Source organism: Talpa occidentalis, unplaced genomic scaffold, assembly GCF_014898055.3.
Source record: "Talpa occidentalis isolate TD23 unplaced genomic scaffold, MPIMG_talOcc4v2.1 talOcc4.10, whole genome shotgun sequence".
Taxonomy (NCBI): Eukaryota; Metazoa; Chordata; class Mammalia; order Eulipotyphla; family Talpidae; genus Talpa; species Talpa occidentalis.
In genome coordinates, this window is record NW_023600993.1 from 36300208 (window position 1) to 36314600 (window position 14393).

Below are 14393 nucleotides of genomic sequence, written 5' to 3' on the forward strand. Positions count from 1 at the left end.
AATGATTGCCACCCCCACCCCCATCCTGCGTTTGGGCACACTGGCACTGCCAGGCACTTACTTGGCCTGTTTGAGGGCCCAGCCCCCAGCAGGCACCCGCGGGCTTCCCCAGTCCTGGCAGAGGGCAGCAAGAAGGAACAAAGGCCCAGTCTCTGCCTGCTCAGGCCCCCACCTCCTTGCCCACCCCTGGCACAGAAGGACCAGGGCCCCAAGGGAGCCCAAGAGCAAAAGCTGCACCCTCCCCTTTGCCCATGATGTGAGAACCCCCTCCCGCTCCTACAGGCCTGCTGGCAGCACCACAGTATTCCCCCGATTCTAAGATAGGAAAGCTGAGTGAGAAGGGTGAGGATCTGGCAGCCACTCAGCTGGGATTTGAACCCAGATCCCTTTGCCTGCGGAAGCTGCCCCCTAGATGCTATGTGTGTGAAGGTGACTATGTTTTGGTCAAATGTAACTCACAGGTAGATACAGGGCAGGAACAGAGAAGGCAGAGCCTGGAGACCCCGGTGAAGAGTCCTGGGGAAGGGAAGGAGTTGCCTTACCCTTACTGCCCTGTCTGCCTACCTGCCACCTGGGCCAGCCCAGTGCTGGTCACAGCTAAAGGTATAAAGCCAAGTAGGAGGCAGATGGGGAAAGTGAGTGACCACCTAAGTCCCTGGGGCCCACTCAATCCAGCCAAAGGTAAAGGAGACATTGGTTCCTTTGCAGCCTCTAGTTCCCCATCTGTAACAAGGGGCTGTTTCCCACTGGGGCCTGCAGTCCATAAAGCATCCTTCTCTAGGCCCCTTTCCTGTTTTCCCTGCTCCTGCCTGGGGCTGGCCTGTGTCTCCAAAGGGGCCCCGTACAGACTGAAGTTCACCTGCTCTGGAGAAGTCTGGGAATAGATGATTTCTCCCTGCAGGTTGAGGCCCAGACCAGGAATGAAAAATGTACTCATCCTGCACCAAATAAAAGCACTAAGTATCTGGATGTGATTGGCCCATTTCACAGAGATGGATACTGAGGCTCCAGGAGGCTGAAACCAAGTGCCTGAGCAACAAAGCAGGGTAACCCACTCATGGACTGAGGTTCAGTGTAATTGGAGTCCTAGTCTAAGGAGTGGGAGAGGGATAAATTGCAATGAAGTACCAACCCCCCACACTACCCACAGGAACAGCAAGAGAAAGAGCCAGGGCCCTGGTCAAGATCCTGGAGCAACAGGAGCTATGTCCAAGCAGGCAGCTTGGGGAATTCTGGGGCTCAGTTGTCACTTTGGTCCACAGAACCTCTCCAAGACCCTTTTCCTGACATGCAATTAGCAAAAGCCCAGAAAGTTCCAATGCCCCTGCCTGCCATGGCCTGAAGTGCTTAGGAAATGCCTGCACCCCAGTTTCTCCCAGAGGTCTGCATGTTCCACCCAGCTGTGAGCACCTCTGGCCAGTTACAGCCAGTGCTCAGCAGGCCCTGGGCAGGCAAGGTCACTACCTTACACAGCGCAGGCACCGGGATGCTGGCACAGTGCCCTCTTGCTGCCCCAGGCCCTTATATCAGACACAACTCACTTTAAAGAAAAAATAGTATTTATTTGCAATATAAACAAAGTCCCGTCGCTGGTTCGGGATATATATATGTGTATATGTTTGTGTGTGTGTGTAGTGTGTGTGTGCATGTGTATATATGTAGGGTCACAAATTTTCCTTCATAAGATCATAAAGCAAAACTGGCCACCCTCTTGGCATACCCTCATTTACACAAATCTGATGCATCTTCCTGGTTTTTTTCTTTTTAAAAGTAAAAAAGAGAGAGAACCGTGTACAGCATGGAAGCTTTTTGTCACTTTCTCAACTGTGGCAAGATTTTAATCCTTTGCCTTAAAGAATCCCTGAAAACAACCCCTGTGAGGTAAGATGCAGAGGGGGCAGAGTTTCCGTGGCCTTGCTCACATGCGGAGTGCTAACTCCCTCAGGGACCCCCTCCCCCCCATGGCAGTCCTGACACCTGGGTAGAACTGAGGTTGGAGAAGGAACAAAACTGGAGGAAGGTAACGGAATCCGTGGCTTGTTATGTGGATACTGGGGGTGAGATGGGGTGGACACAGCCTCACACCCCTTTCACTTATCCATCCTTGCCCCACCTGCCCCTGCCCTGGGATGGCAATGGGTGTGAGCTTCCTGGTAGAAGGCATGGGCAGAGCAGGGCAGGCTTCCAGGGGCAAGGCAGCCACAAGTGGCAGCTGAACCAAAACTACCAGAGTCAGGGAGAGAAACTCAGAGGCAGGGCCAGGCCCCTACCACCTAAGCTTTCCCAGCCACTGGGCCTCCACTCTCCATTTCAAAGAGCGAGTGAGACGGAAGTAGTGGGTAGTATTGTAAAGGGCCCAAGGCCCAGACCCTCCTAGGGGCTGAGCCCAGAGGGCTAATGCTACTGCTTGGCAGGGCCTCCCATCTCCTGCCTCAGGGAGTCTGTAGGGAGCACAGAGGGGCCGCTGGGGGCAGAGAATGAAAAGGCCACCATCCAGCCTGCCAGTCACAACTTGCAGCAGTTATCGCAGGCAAATGCAGTGCCAAGTCAGGTGGGAAGTGGGGAGCTGGGGTATGACTGGGGGTTCAACATTTGGAGACCAGCAGGCCATCCCTTCAAGAAGGGCCTGCAACAGAAACAGAGGCTTCTTCACACATGTGCAAAACGCATTTGGTCAAGATCAACACGGGGTTTGTCTTTCCCATTTAAAAAAATTGCTTTTTGAAACAGAAACAAAACTGAGAATGCTTCTCTCTCTCCTGTAAGATCAAGAGAAGGATGAAATACTGGTTTATACAATCCACTGTTGCATGAAGCCTGAAAATAACACTTTTCATTAAAAAAAAAAAAAAAAATGAAGAAGAGCTTGAATACTCTCTGTGCCCCAGAGCGCTTGGATTTACCTGCCAAAATTAAAAAGTAAACTCAGGTCCGTAGATGTGTCTTTAAAAAACAGCCAAACTGGCTGGGCCATCAGCAGAAAGCAGTGTCCTGGGACAAGGATGAGGCCTGCTGGACTCCCAAAGCCTTATGTCTGAGAGCCACGGGCTCTCAGAAAATCCTGCCGAGGTGAGGGAAACTCGGCCCCTGGGCCCAGGAGACCTTCGTCCATTCCTCGGGCCAGATGCAGCAGGTGCAGGCCCACCTATTGGCCCCGTGGAGGGCTGGCACCCTGGCCCCTGGGACCCTGGTCTCACGTGGACTCGAGCGTGTTGAGTGGGAACAGGTTGTGGTTGGTGGGTGTGGAGAAGTAGAGCTGCTCGCTGGGGGTGTGGTTGTCACACGGGCTACTCAGCCCCAGCGTCCGCTCGAAGTCCAGCAGCTGCCCCATAAAGTTGAAGTTGGGTGAGATGTTGGACTTTTTCCTCTTGACAAAGTCGTAGGCATCATTGAGTGACAGGTTCATCTTCTGCATCAGGTAGGCCACGGTGACTGTCACCGAGCGGCTAATACCTGCCAGGCAGTGCACCAGAACACCACACTTCTTGGAGCGGGCCTCATCTGAAACACACAGGCAGGGGTCAGGGGGGCACCTCCTCCAAGGAGCCCCAGCAGGTAGGGATGGGACACAGAGGGTGGTGTGGTCACTGGCTGGCGCTGCCTGACTCTTAAGGGACCTTGTAAAGCTCCACGTGGGTGGGGCAGTAACTTGGAGTAGCGGTCAAGAGCATGACCATGGAGAGGGTTCTGCCATGCATTAGCTGAGTGAAGGCAACTGTGATGACAGCAGTCACTGCCAATCCACCTACTGCACAACTGGCTCTAAGGATTTCTTTCTTTTTTTTTTTTTTAATTTTTTTTTTATAGAGGCATGTTTTATTTATTTATTTTATTTGTTTGTTTGTTTTGTTTATACACGCACTGGGCACAGTCAGAAGAGCGGGAGGGTGAGAGAATTCACCAGAGCCAGAGCGGGGAGCAGAGCAGACAGAAGGACCAAAGTACACTGCTGAGGGGAGCAGCGGGCGGCAGGAGAGGTCTGCGCACCATGTGGGACCCTCCTCCGGTGGCCGGGGAGCAGCCGGGGATCGAACTGGCGCCGCAGAGGCCGCGGGCAGCTTCGCAACCCAGCGCTCAACCGCAGCGCCACCGGGGAGGCCCAGGCTCTAAGGATTTCCACCTGCGGCCCTCAGGCCATCTATACCATGGCCAGTAAGCTGATTTTACAAATAGGGAAACAGATGCAGAAACAGTGACAAGGCCAAGGTCGCGCAGATTTTCCAAGCTGCACCCCTTATGTTAGTCCCAACCTGGGGATCCCATGAGTACCCCCTGGAGAGCTTTTGGAAAACAGGCCTGAGGAAGGGTCTTCCTCAAGTAAATGAGTGGCCTACCTCTGTGTTTGGTCTGCCCTGCACCAAGACAGCCCCCAGGGCCTTAGCTTCACTCTGAAATAGTTCAGGACTGGAGCGAGGAGGGCCACATTGCAGGTTTCACACATGGTATTTGCTTAAGCGGGGCCTATTCACCCCACTTACTAGACTTCCCCCAGCAGGCCCTTGTGTCAGTGACATTATCCCACCAGATACAATCAGGTTCTACCAGCCCTCTGCTATGCCCTCTACCTCTCCCAGCTCCCCGCAGTGTCATTCTCACCCCTCTGCCTGACACACAGTAGGAACTCAATCAATATGGATTGAGACACTGCACAAATAATCTCTCCTCCCTAGGACTCTAGAGTAGCTGCCTCTCTCTGTGCTATAGTGTGGCAGGGATAGGTTAACGAAAGGCAGCCCTGGGACCCTGAAGGTCCCCATCTCCTGATCCTGAGTGCACTGGGAGTCAGGCATTCAGCACTCTCCCACAAGGTGACACACAGGTTCACAAATCGTTCCTCGTTTGGTTCCCACTGCCTCTGGCTCTCCATCCCAACTCCACACAAGGGAATCCATGATTAAGTATACAGGAGGTGCTTAATACAGACTACAGGACTGTCTAGGGCAAGATAGTAGGGGAAGAGACAGACATTCTTCAAGTAGAGCTATGAGATCTGACCTTGAGCTTTGGGGCTGGTGGAGAGGGTGGTGGCAGCAAGCCTCCAGTGACAGCATGCAGATACAGGGAACACCTGGCCCCTAAAGCCACTTCCCAGGTGATCCAAAGTGAAACTGCTGCCTTTAATTTTTAGGTGTGGCTGAGGATGAAGGGTAGGGAGCTGGTCTTGATCTTACTCCACTGAATCCTATTACTTCACTTGTCAAAGGGGGGAAAGGTTCTCCCTCACCCTAACACCCTATTTTGTCCCCCTCCCCTGATGCAGAGGAAACTTTAAGAAGGATAAAAGCACCCATCAGCAGCCAGGCTCAGCCCTGGGAAGCGAGAGAGAGGGGGTTTACAGCCCTCTCTCCTATCCCCTCAGTGGCAAAGCACCCACAGCCCTCTTGGCCCTGTCCTCCGGGGCAGAGCTGGGAAGCTCTGGGCAGCCCCAGCAACAGCCCCTCCCCCAGGCCTTAGCTTCCTTCCTTCCTCCCAGCCAGGCACCTAGTTTTAGTTCCCAGTAAGCGGATGAGGCGGGGAAGCCTCCCACTTCCTGTTATTAAAGCTAGCCCGGCCCTGCTGACACCAAAACGCCCTCCACTGGACACAGACGCCAGCAAGAGAAGACTGCTCAGGCCACCCCCACCCTGCCACTGAGGATGGGAAGAAACACTAGGTCACCAGGCTCAGAGAACCCAGGGCTTACATTCATCCTGATCTTATATCCCTTCCCCACACCCTGGATGATAGCTAAGGCCAAGGAAGATGACCTGCAGTATAACAGCCTCCAGCTGGCCAAGGAGGAAGCAGGATGGGGAGGTCAGAGATAAGGCATGCAGCCTGAGTCAGCTGAGGCTGGGGATGCAGGGGATCAGAGGGCTCTAAGCCAGACAGCAGAACACACTGCTTGCCCCCACATTCTCTGTATACCTCCAAACTCTTAGCAAGTCCCACAGGCTGCCAGGGACATTTGGGGCTCCGCTGAGGCATTCTAGGTCACATTTCAATAGCTGCCTTTTTGGGGTAGGCCTCAGGCTCCAGGGCCACCCCTTGAGCCCCCTCAGGTACACAATAAAGACCGCATTTTGACAGCCCCATTCTGCAGAGACACGTGTGCTGGGGCGTGATGCAGAGCAAGCGAGGCCCGTGGGAGGTCTAGAGCTGTGATGTTTCAGCTTGCTGAGACCAAAACGGTGGAGCCAGGAAAACACAAGCAGAATCTGTGTGGTGCCGAAAGCTGGGGGGAGCCCAGGACTCAAGGGATTGCTTAGGCCCTGAGGGCCTCAGTGACTCACAGCAGGCAGTGGTACACCCATGGCACACGCTGGCACATGCAGGGCATACACAGGCCTTGACAGGCCCAGAGGTACCCAGCTGGGCATGGGCGACACCCAGAGTCACATACACACCTTGACATGCCTGCCCACCCACCCTGCCCAGAGTATAGCAGCACCTACCAATGAAGCTGATAGCCTCAGGGAAGAACTGGGAGAGGTTCTGGCTCCAGTGGTCAGAGATGGGGATCTGCTTGTAGGTGAACTCGCCACCGTGCTCGAAGGCGTTGGGCAGGTTGGGCGTAACGTTGAGGATATACTTGATGCCGTACTTGCCGAGCACGTCCAGGTTGGTGGAGTCCTTGGCACAGCCGAGGTAGAGGTAGGGCAGGATCTGGACGGGGAAGGCCGGTTGGCTGGATGGCACAGGGCTGCCATCTGACTCGGTGGCACTGCTGGGCAGCTCTCGATCCGACTCACCGTCCGAGCAGTCAGAGCTAATGCGCAGGCCCCCCAGGCCCAGCACTGAGGTGGGCGGCGAACCACTTGGTGAGGACGAACTGTCCACGTTGGTCTCGCAGTGCTCTGAGTACTCTGTCTGGAACTTGTTGAAACCACCTGTGGCCAGGGTAAGACAGGGCCTGGGTGAAAGACTGCTGATGGCCCTGGTTAATTCCCCCACCCCAAAATGGCTGTACATGACTAACAGTGGCCAGGCCTCCCCACTTCAAGCACTGTAACACCAACAACAGTCAAAAGGGTCATGCCAAGTAAGTTACACACGGTGTTCTCCACACCTATCCTATGACCCAATTCACAGATGAGGAAACCGAGGCCCCAGGAGATGAAGAAAACTGCCTGAATCCCATACCCTTACCCATATACTTCAGAGCCCCAGAAAATTCCTCTCCCACAGTACCCATGCTATCTGGCACTCAAGGGGGCTCAATAACTACTAAAGAAAAGAGGGGTCTGCAAACTCCCTATTTCACATGAGACCGCGAGAACCAGAGCTGCAGCTGGATCAGAAGAGAGGGCCTGGGCCTCCTGACTTGGAATACAGAGCTTGCCGACGTCCCCAACCACAGTCAGGGAGGTAGGTATTGGCTTGCCCTTTTCCCCAGCAGAGGCAGGTACTTAAAGGCGACTCCAGCTCTACCTCTCCAGAAATCCCTAGAACACACTATCTCTTACCCACACAGGAGGGTCCCTGGGGTCTTCACAGGGACAAGAAATGGGGAGTGCCTTGCAGCCAGGCATGGGCCCTGTGCTGGAGGGTGCAGCAGACCTCCGTTCCCCTCCCCTCCTGCCCGCCCTGCTGCCAGCAAGAGGCCATTTTGGAATGTTAATTGGAAACACCGGCTTCAGACACTCTGTTTCCCTCCCACCCCCCAGCTCCCCTTCTGAAAGCTGTGGGGTAGCAGGCTGGGGACTTGAGGGGTCCCTGGAAAACATGAGGGGCCACGGCAAGGGACACTGCTTGCCACCCCTACGTGCCTCCAAGAGGCTCTGATTCCCAAATGGTGAGACCTATGCCAGAATGCTGGAGTCCCCCCAACCCAAAGGGTCCCTAGGCCCTAGGGCCGTGGATGGTGCTGCAGTCTCCTGTCCTGACCCTAGTCTTCCAGAGACATGTAGTCCAGGCTGGAAGAGTAAGACTTGGGTGCCCCGTCGCCTAGGAGGGTCCCAGGAGGAGGCCCCTCCGTCCTCTGAGAGGGCTCAGCTGGTACCTGGGTGCTGCCACGGCCGCAAAAAAAAGGAAAAAAAGAAAAGCCCTGGCAGGGAAAAGTTTTTCAGAAGACTCTAATCGTGCGCGCAAACAGGCACCTCCGCGCCAGCCTAAACCTGCAAGGCTGGGGCCCCGCTCCCGGGAGAAGTGGATGCGGGGAGGGGGCGACGTGGCGCCCGGCGGGTAAGGCTGAGCACAGGGAGAGAAAGCAGCCTCTGGCGGGGGCGTCTGGAAGCAACAGGCAAGTTCTAATCCCGACGGGGGTCTCGGTGCTGCCCTCACCTTGGAGGTAGTAGGCCTGGCAGCCGTCGTCGCGCAGTTTCTGCAGGAGCAGGCCGAGTACCGAGGCGGGAGCGCCGGGCTCCGGCTGCCACTCGGCCGTGGCCTCGTCGTAGAGCAGCACGGTGGCCGCCTTGCAGCGCGTGGCAAAGCGCTCCTTGTCGGCGTGGTTGGGGATGATGGAGCGAATGGGCAGGTTGCCCTTGCGCAGGCGGCGCAGCATGAGGCCCGGGATCGCCAGGTTGATGGCCGTCTCGATGTGCGACGACTCGAAGAGCTCGTGCGGCCGGCAGTCGAGCAGCAGCAGGGACGCGCCGCCGCGCGCCTCCAGCTCCTCCTGCAGCCACTCAGCACTCTTGCAGGGCATGGCCCCCGCGCCCGTCGCCGCGCCCGCCCCGGTGCCCGAGCCAGATCCGGACCCCGCACCGGGCTCCGACCCCGCCCCGGTGCCCACAGCCGCCGACGCCCCCGAGTCCGACATGTGCGCCCGCGCTGGGGGGCCGCGGAGCTGGTTTTTCATGGGGAGCGCGGGCGGCCCGGGGCCGGGGCCGGGCAGCCTCGCCCAGGGACGGCACCGCGGCCGCGCGGGCCCCAGCCGCGTCTCCGGGCGCCCGCCTCCCGCCGAGCTGCGCGCCAGCCGCCCCGGGCTCCCGGCCTCCCGGCCTCCCGGCCTCCGTCCCGCCCGGCCCTCCGCGCGCGCCGCGGCCTGACAGTCCCAATTAAACGGCGGCTCCGGCGGCCGCGCGCCGAGGCGTCCTCCGGGGGGCGGGGCCGCGGGGCCGGCGCCCGGGCTTAAAGGCGCCGCGCCGCCGCCGCCCCTCCCCACAGGTACGCGGCTCGCTCGCTGCCCCGCGCGCCCGGGACCCCGCGCCGGCGCCCCTCGCCCCGCCTCAGAGCTGCTGCCGCATCGCCTCGGCTGGAACTGTGACCCCCCAGGGGACGCGGCCAAGACGCCTTCCCGGATCCTCCATGCCGGTGCCCCCAGATCCTCGGCGTCCTGGAGGGAAGGGCAGCCCAGGGGGCGTTCTGCGCCTGTCATCCCCTCCCTGCATTCCCAGAAGCTGAGTTCCCCTGGGAGGAGGCGGGAGGGTCTGGGCGCGCCGAGCCAGCCCCCCCCCTCCTGCGTCAACCTCATTCATTCACTCCTCTCAGTGAGTTCATTCAACAAATGGAAATTGAACGCCTACTACGTGCGGGCACAGTGCTTAGGCGTTCGCCGTTCCAGGCGACTGCATAGTCCCTGTGGTGGCCAGAGCCTCCCAGACCTGAAGGCCTCGGGTCTCACTCCCGCAGGACTGACGCGGAACCAGCACCTAAGCCCGCAGTCGCGCCCCCCTCCGCGGGCAGGTGTGGAGCAAGCGTAGAAGTGACCAGCCCTGGGAAAAGCGAGCTGGCCCTTTAAGAAAGCTCCACGGGCGGGGCGGAGACGCGCGCCGGGCCCCGCGCCACGTGATTTTTCCACAAGGGGCGGGGGGAGAGGCAGGAGCCTTTATAATCCCTCGCCTTCGCCCACCTCCCAATGCGCCAATGAACTTTCGTGACAGGCGGGAGTGGCCTCACAGACAGCCAATCGAGGCCAAGGAGACGGGGAGGGCGGGCAGGAGAGATGGAGGCCGGGAAGGAGGCGGGTCGGCCGCCGGGTCCACCCCCGCGGGCAGTGGGCGGGGCCCGCGCCTGCTTGTTGTGCCCCGCGGGAGGGCGGGGCGGAGGAGGTGAATGGAGCCTCAGGTAGTCCTGGAACAAAGCGTCTTGACTAGAGCGGCGCGCGTGCGCGGGGGCTGTCTCGCGTTCCCCGTGGAGCCCTGGTGGTCTGCCCTGGAAGGGAGCCCGCCCCGGGGCCCTGCTGTCAGCCTGGTCGATTCCTGGCGGAGTGAAGTGTCCCCACCTCCTTGGGCCATGCTCCTCCCACTCAGCCCAGGTCTGGTCTGCTGGGAGCCACCTTGCCCCACCTCCAACTAGAGGAAGTGGGGGTCAGGTGGGGCCTGTGGTGCTGGACGGTTTCTGGAATGTGGAAGATTTGCGCTTTTCACTGACCTGATCGGAAGTCACGAAGAAGGGAGCAGTCCTCGCATCTCCCGGTCTTCCATGCTAAGTCCTTTTACCTGAAGGACTTCATCGCAGGCGCAGTGCTGTGTCCCAGAGGAGCAGGGGTCTCTCCTATTATTCCCCTGGATTCATACCCATAGAGGTGAAAGGAGGTCTCCAATCTCCTGCCCAAGGATGTCCTGGGGTTGCAGGGCAATTCCCACATTCCTAGGGTCCCAAGACTTGCGGAGCTTCCAGGGCCAGAGAGGCCCAGACTTCTTGCTCTGCCCTTCCACTTGCGGCTGGTGCATAGTGTGATCGGAGTGGCATGCTGACTTCTCTGGGTTTGGGTTTGACCCGTGTAGGAAAGTGCTGGTCTGGACAGTGCCCAGCCAGTCCACAAATCTGTTCAACTAGGAGGGTGTCTGTCTTAGGCAAGGCCTCAGGGATAACTGTCAGGGATTGAGGCAGCACATAAAAAAGAAGGGGGGGGGGGCTGGAGTGTGAAGAAAATGCTCTCGGAGTTTAAAAAACAAAACAAAATGGCAGAACAGACTCACAGGGACGGGGAATCATTCCTCCCAGGGCTTGCTGAGGGCCTGTGGAGCACCAGGCCCTTTCCCTGAGGGCCTGTGGAGCACCAGGCCTGTGGAGCTTTGCCAACAGCTATGCCAGAGGAGGAACTGGCCAACACTCTCACTAGTGTGGGCACAACTTCCAATGTGTCCCCAGTCTGTTCCCCATCCATGAGGAAGAACCTCCCTGGAGAAAGGAAAGGAAGCAGATTTCACAAATTCACAAATTGGTATATATGGTGCCCAACATCTATGGGCACCAATTTGTCAACCACTGGAGACCAAGACAAGGACACAAGGAAAGGACATACAGATATACAACATATAGACACAAAGAGCTCTTTAGTTACCATTTATCACGTGTGGGATATCTCATACAACTGCAGTTTCACTCATATGCCAAAGAAAAAAAACAAGCAGATAAGAAAGAAAAAAACCCCTCAAAGTTAAAAAAAGCAAAAAGTTAAAAGGAAATAACAAAATCAAGATTGAAAACCTAGGTTTAATTCAATTATTTACACTTATAAAACTGGTGGTAATATTTAATGGAAAAAGGCTACTTAAATTCAAGGCCGGAAAAAAACTGAAAGAACTCAAGTTAGGGATAAAACCGCTTAAGCTCATGGTTGAGGCCACGTTTGGGGCAAAACCACACCCACAAGAGCAGTATGCATGGGAAAAAAACAGACTTTTCAAGACGTGAAACAAAGATTTTTACTGCGAGTCCTGCAGACCTAGTGCGCTTATGGTGACCAACACAAGGAAAGTTACTTTGGGCTGGTCAACCACGGGTGTAGCTTGGAAACCACACTGGGCGCCAAACTGTTAAGGAGCAACCCCGATATAAAACGGGTTGCCTGGCTGTGGGTCCTCACCCGTGCGCTTAAAAGGGACTTATTAATACTCCACTATAGGCACACACAAAAGGTTAATAAAAGGTTTATTTACAAGGGAAAGGGAAATGAGGAAATGTACAACTCAGGGAGAAAATAGGGAAATAAAGTCTTTAATGTGTCGTACCCGATCCGCTGACCTGGAAATCCCAAAGGCACTCCGAGAGTTGCCCGAGCTGCAAGCTGGCGGCGAGCCAAATAAAAGGGAATACCCCAAAGCCCATGTGTCTGGTTTTATACCAAACCTGGCTGCTTAACCCCACCCTCAGGTTCCAGCAACCTTCCTTTTGGTGGTGATGGGATTTGTAGTTCCCAGTGTCTTGATGGCTTTGGTCTGGGGTGGGGGTGGAGTCCACAAAGCCTGTATGGAATTAGCTTTAGGACATCCTTTTTCCCCTAACAGAAGTCTGCTTCCTTTCACATTAGCCAGTGATAGCTCCACTGTCTCTTCCCCTCTGGGCTGCAGGGGACATGCTCCCTGAAGAGGAGAACTGTGAGGACATGTGGGATGGGAATGACTCCCCTAGGGGTGGGGAACATCCTCCAGCGTGGCTGTAAGGAGGGGCAGGATTTGGGGAATCAGGAGAAGGGAGAGCATGCAGGAGGATGACAGTAGAAGCAAAGTGGTAGAGGAAATTCTGCCTGGCTATATGGGGTGCCAACATCGCCCCAGGCTCCCATCACCCAGGAGAGACCTGAGGCATTGATTCCTGAGTGAAACTCCACCTCCTTCTAGACACAGTGCATAAAATGAATCCTAACCCTGCTGCTACAGAGCAGAGAGTTGTTTGACTTGCAAGGCCCAGAGCATAGCCAGAACTTGTCCGTGCTCAGACAGCAAGGGGCTAGGGTTGCCCCTACCCAGGGCCTCACCCAGCAACTGTAAGCCTCCCTCAATGATGCTGAGAGAGGGGAGACCTGGGACTCTAGGGTGGGCCTTGGGATCAAAGACATTCCTTTTCTTCAGGAATGTAGCTTTTCCTGCCCTTCAGGGGTTTGGCCCTCCCTCACCCCCAGGAGATGTGGGCCTCAGCAAGGGTCTCCCTGAAGGGTGGGATGAGGACCCCCAGACAGGTTCGTGGCGGGGAGGGGTGTGAGTTGGTCTTGGACAGAGAACTCTGAAGACAATGCCTCTCCCACTCACCTCCAAGTCTTTGCACAACCTGGCCATTTTTTTGCCCTTACCTGTTGCCTGTCTTTAGAAGATCCTAGCTCAGGTATCACATTCAGGAAGTCCCCTCTGATCCTCCAGGCTAAATTAACCCCTTGCTCCATACTCCTGGGATCCCTGCCCTGGACTCTACCATAGTTACTATTCAGCAGCCTCCCCCTGTTAGAGGGCAGGGAGAGGGGCAGCCCAAACCCCGCAAATCTGCCTATTCTAAATGGGTTCTGCCATCCGCCGCATCAACACAAAACATATGAGACTTTAATGGGAAAGAACTTTAATACAACTAGGAAACAATACAGGAAAGGCAAAGAATCTAGTTTCTAAATCAAGCACCCAAAGTTACCCGTCCCCTCGTGGGTAAAACTCCATCCAAATGGGACTGGCCCAGAACAAGGCCCCAAAGCCTGCCACAAGTCTAAAGCATCTTCCAGTGGAGACCCACAGAAAAGAGTCACAAACAACCAGACAAGCCCGGAAGGAAAAGAGCAAAATCAAGATAAAAACTGCCATGGTCACCTCCCCACGGGTCTCTCACCCACATCTGTGTCACCCAGTCTACGACCAAAAGGCAAGCGCAGTTTCTTCACGTATCTCTTGGCTCCATGTGCCTCCTCCAGGTCTCCTTCTGGCTCCATCCTGATTCCTTCCTCAGTCTCCTCTGCAGCTTTTTCTCTTCCTGATCAGCTCCACCCTCCATTTGGGTGGGGCAGGGAACCTGGAACCTCCCCCTTTCCTGGGGACCACCCTGTTACACCCCCACCTCCCAACTTTCTCCTTTTGGGTGCCTCATGGCAAGGCTGCCTCCATCAAGCCCATTCCTCCTCCTGCCATCCCTGTCTCATCCGTATTCACCCAAGCAACAGGCCCAAAGACATGAGGCATGTTTGGAGATGTCTTCCCTGTTTGCACAAAATCAGACCCAGAACCTCACAGTAAGGGGCCCTTCCCAGCAGAGCAAGCCTTGACCATGAGGGTGGAATGCTTGTTTCCGAAGCGCAGATATGAACTGGTATGAAGGCCAGCCTTCATCACATACACACAAACACACACATATACACAAACACACGCATGCACACTGATTGATAAGCCAGGAGCTGTGTCACTAAGAATAATTTAAGCATCTTGGCAGCTCACTTTCTTTACCCACTGGTGCCCATGGAGAGCTTAGAGATGGGCCACCATGTTTTGAAAGGCACATGCAGAGAGGAGGTATGAAGGGGGGTCAGTTCCTTGCCCACCCATCCTAAGAAGACTAGCACAAATGTAGGGTGAGCTCCGGCTTGCTTCCAGGACAGCTTTCCAATAGAGGTCTCTATTTCACATCTGCTATGGTAGCTGAATATGCACTGGGGCAGGGACTGACTTTTCCAACCTATGCTGCTGCTGCTGCTGCTGCTGCTGCTGGTGAGCCAGCCTCCTTCTGTCCAGGGCAGCTCCACCAGACTGGGGAGATGTGCCATCAGAGCCTGA

The 14393-nt window shown here is 56.1% G+C and overlaps 1 protein-coding gene across 1 annotated transcript; it reads right to left on the reverse strand.

Moving 5' to 3' along the window:
- Positions 1 to 270: 270 nt before the first annotated feature.
- Positions 271 to 8779, reverse strand: DUSP7 (dual specificity phosphatase 7). The gene is made up of 3 exons (XM_037530118.2): positions 8263 to 8779; positions 6435 to 6869; positions 271 to 3501 (listed from the first exon to the last, which is right to left on the reverse strand). Exons 1-3 carry the CDS (start codon positions 8777 to 8779, stop codon positions 3194 to 3196), a joined length of 1260 nt encoding a protein of 419 aa, XP_037386015.1. The 3' UTR covers positions 271 to 3193.
- Positions 8780 to 14393: the final 5614 nt, after the last annotated feature.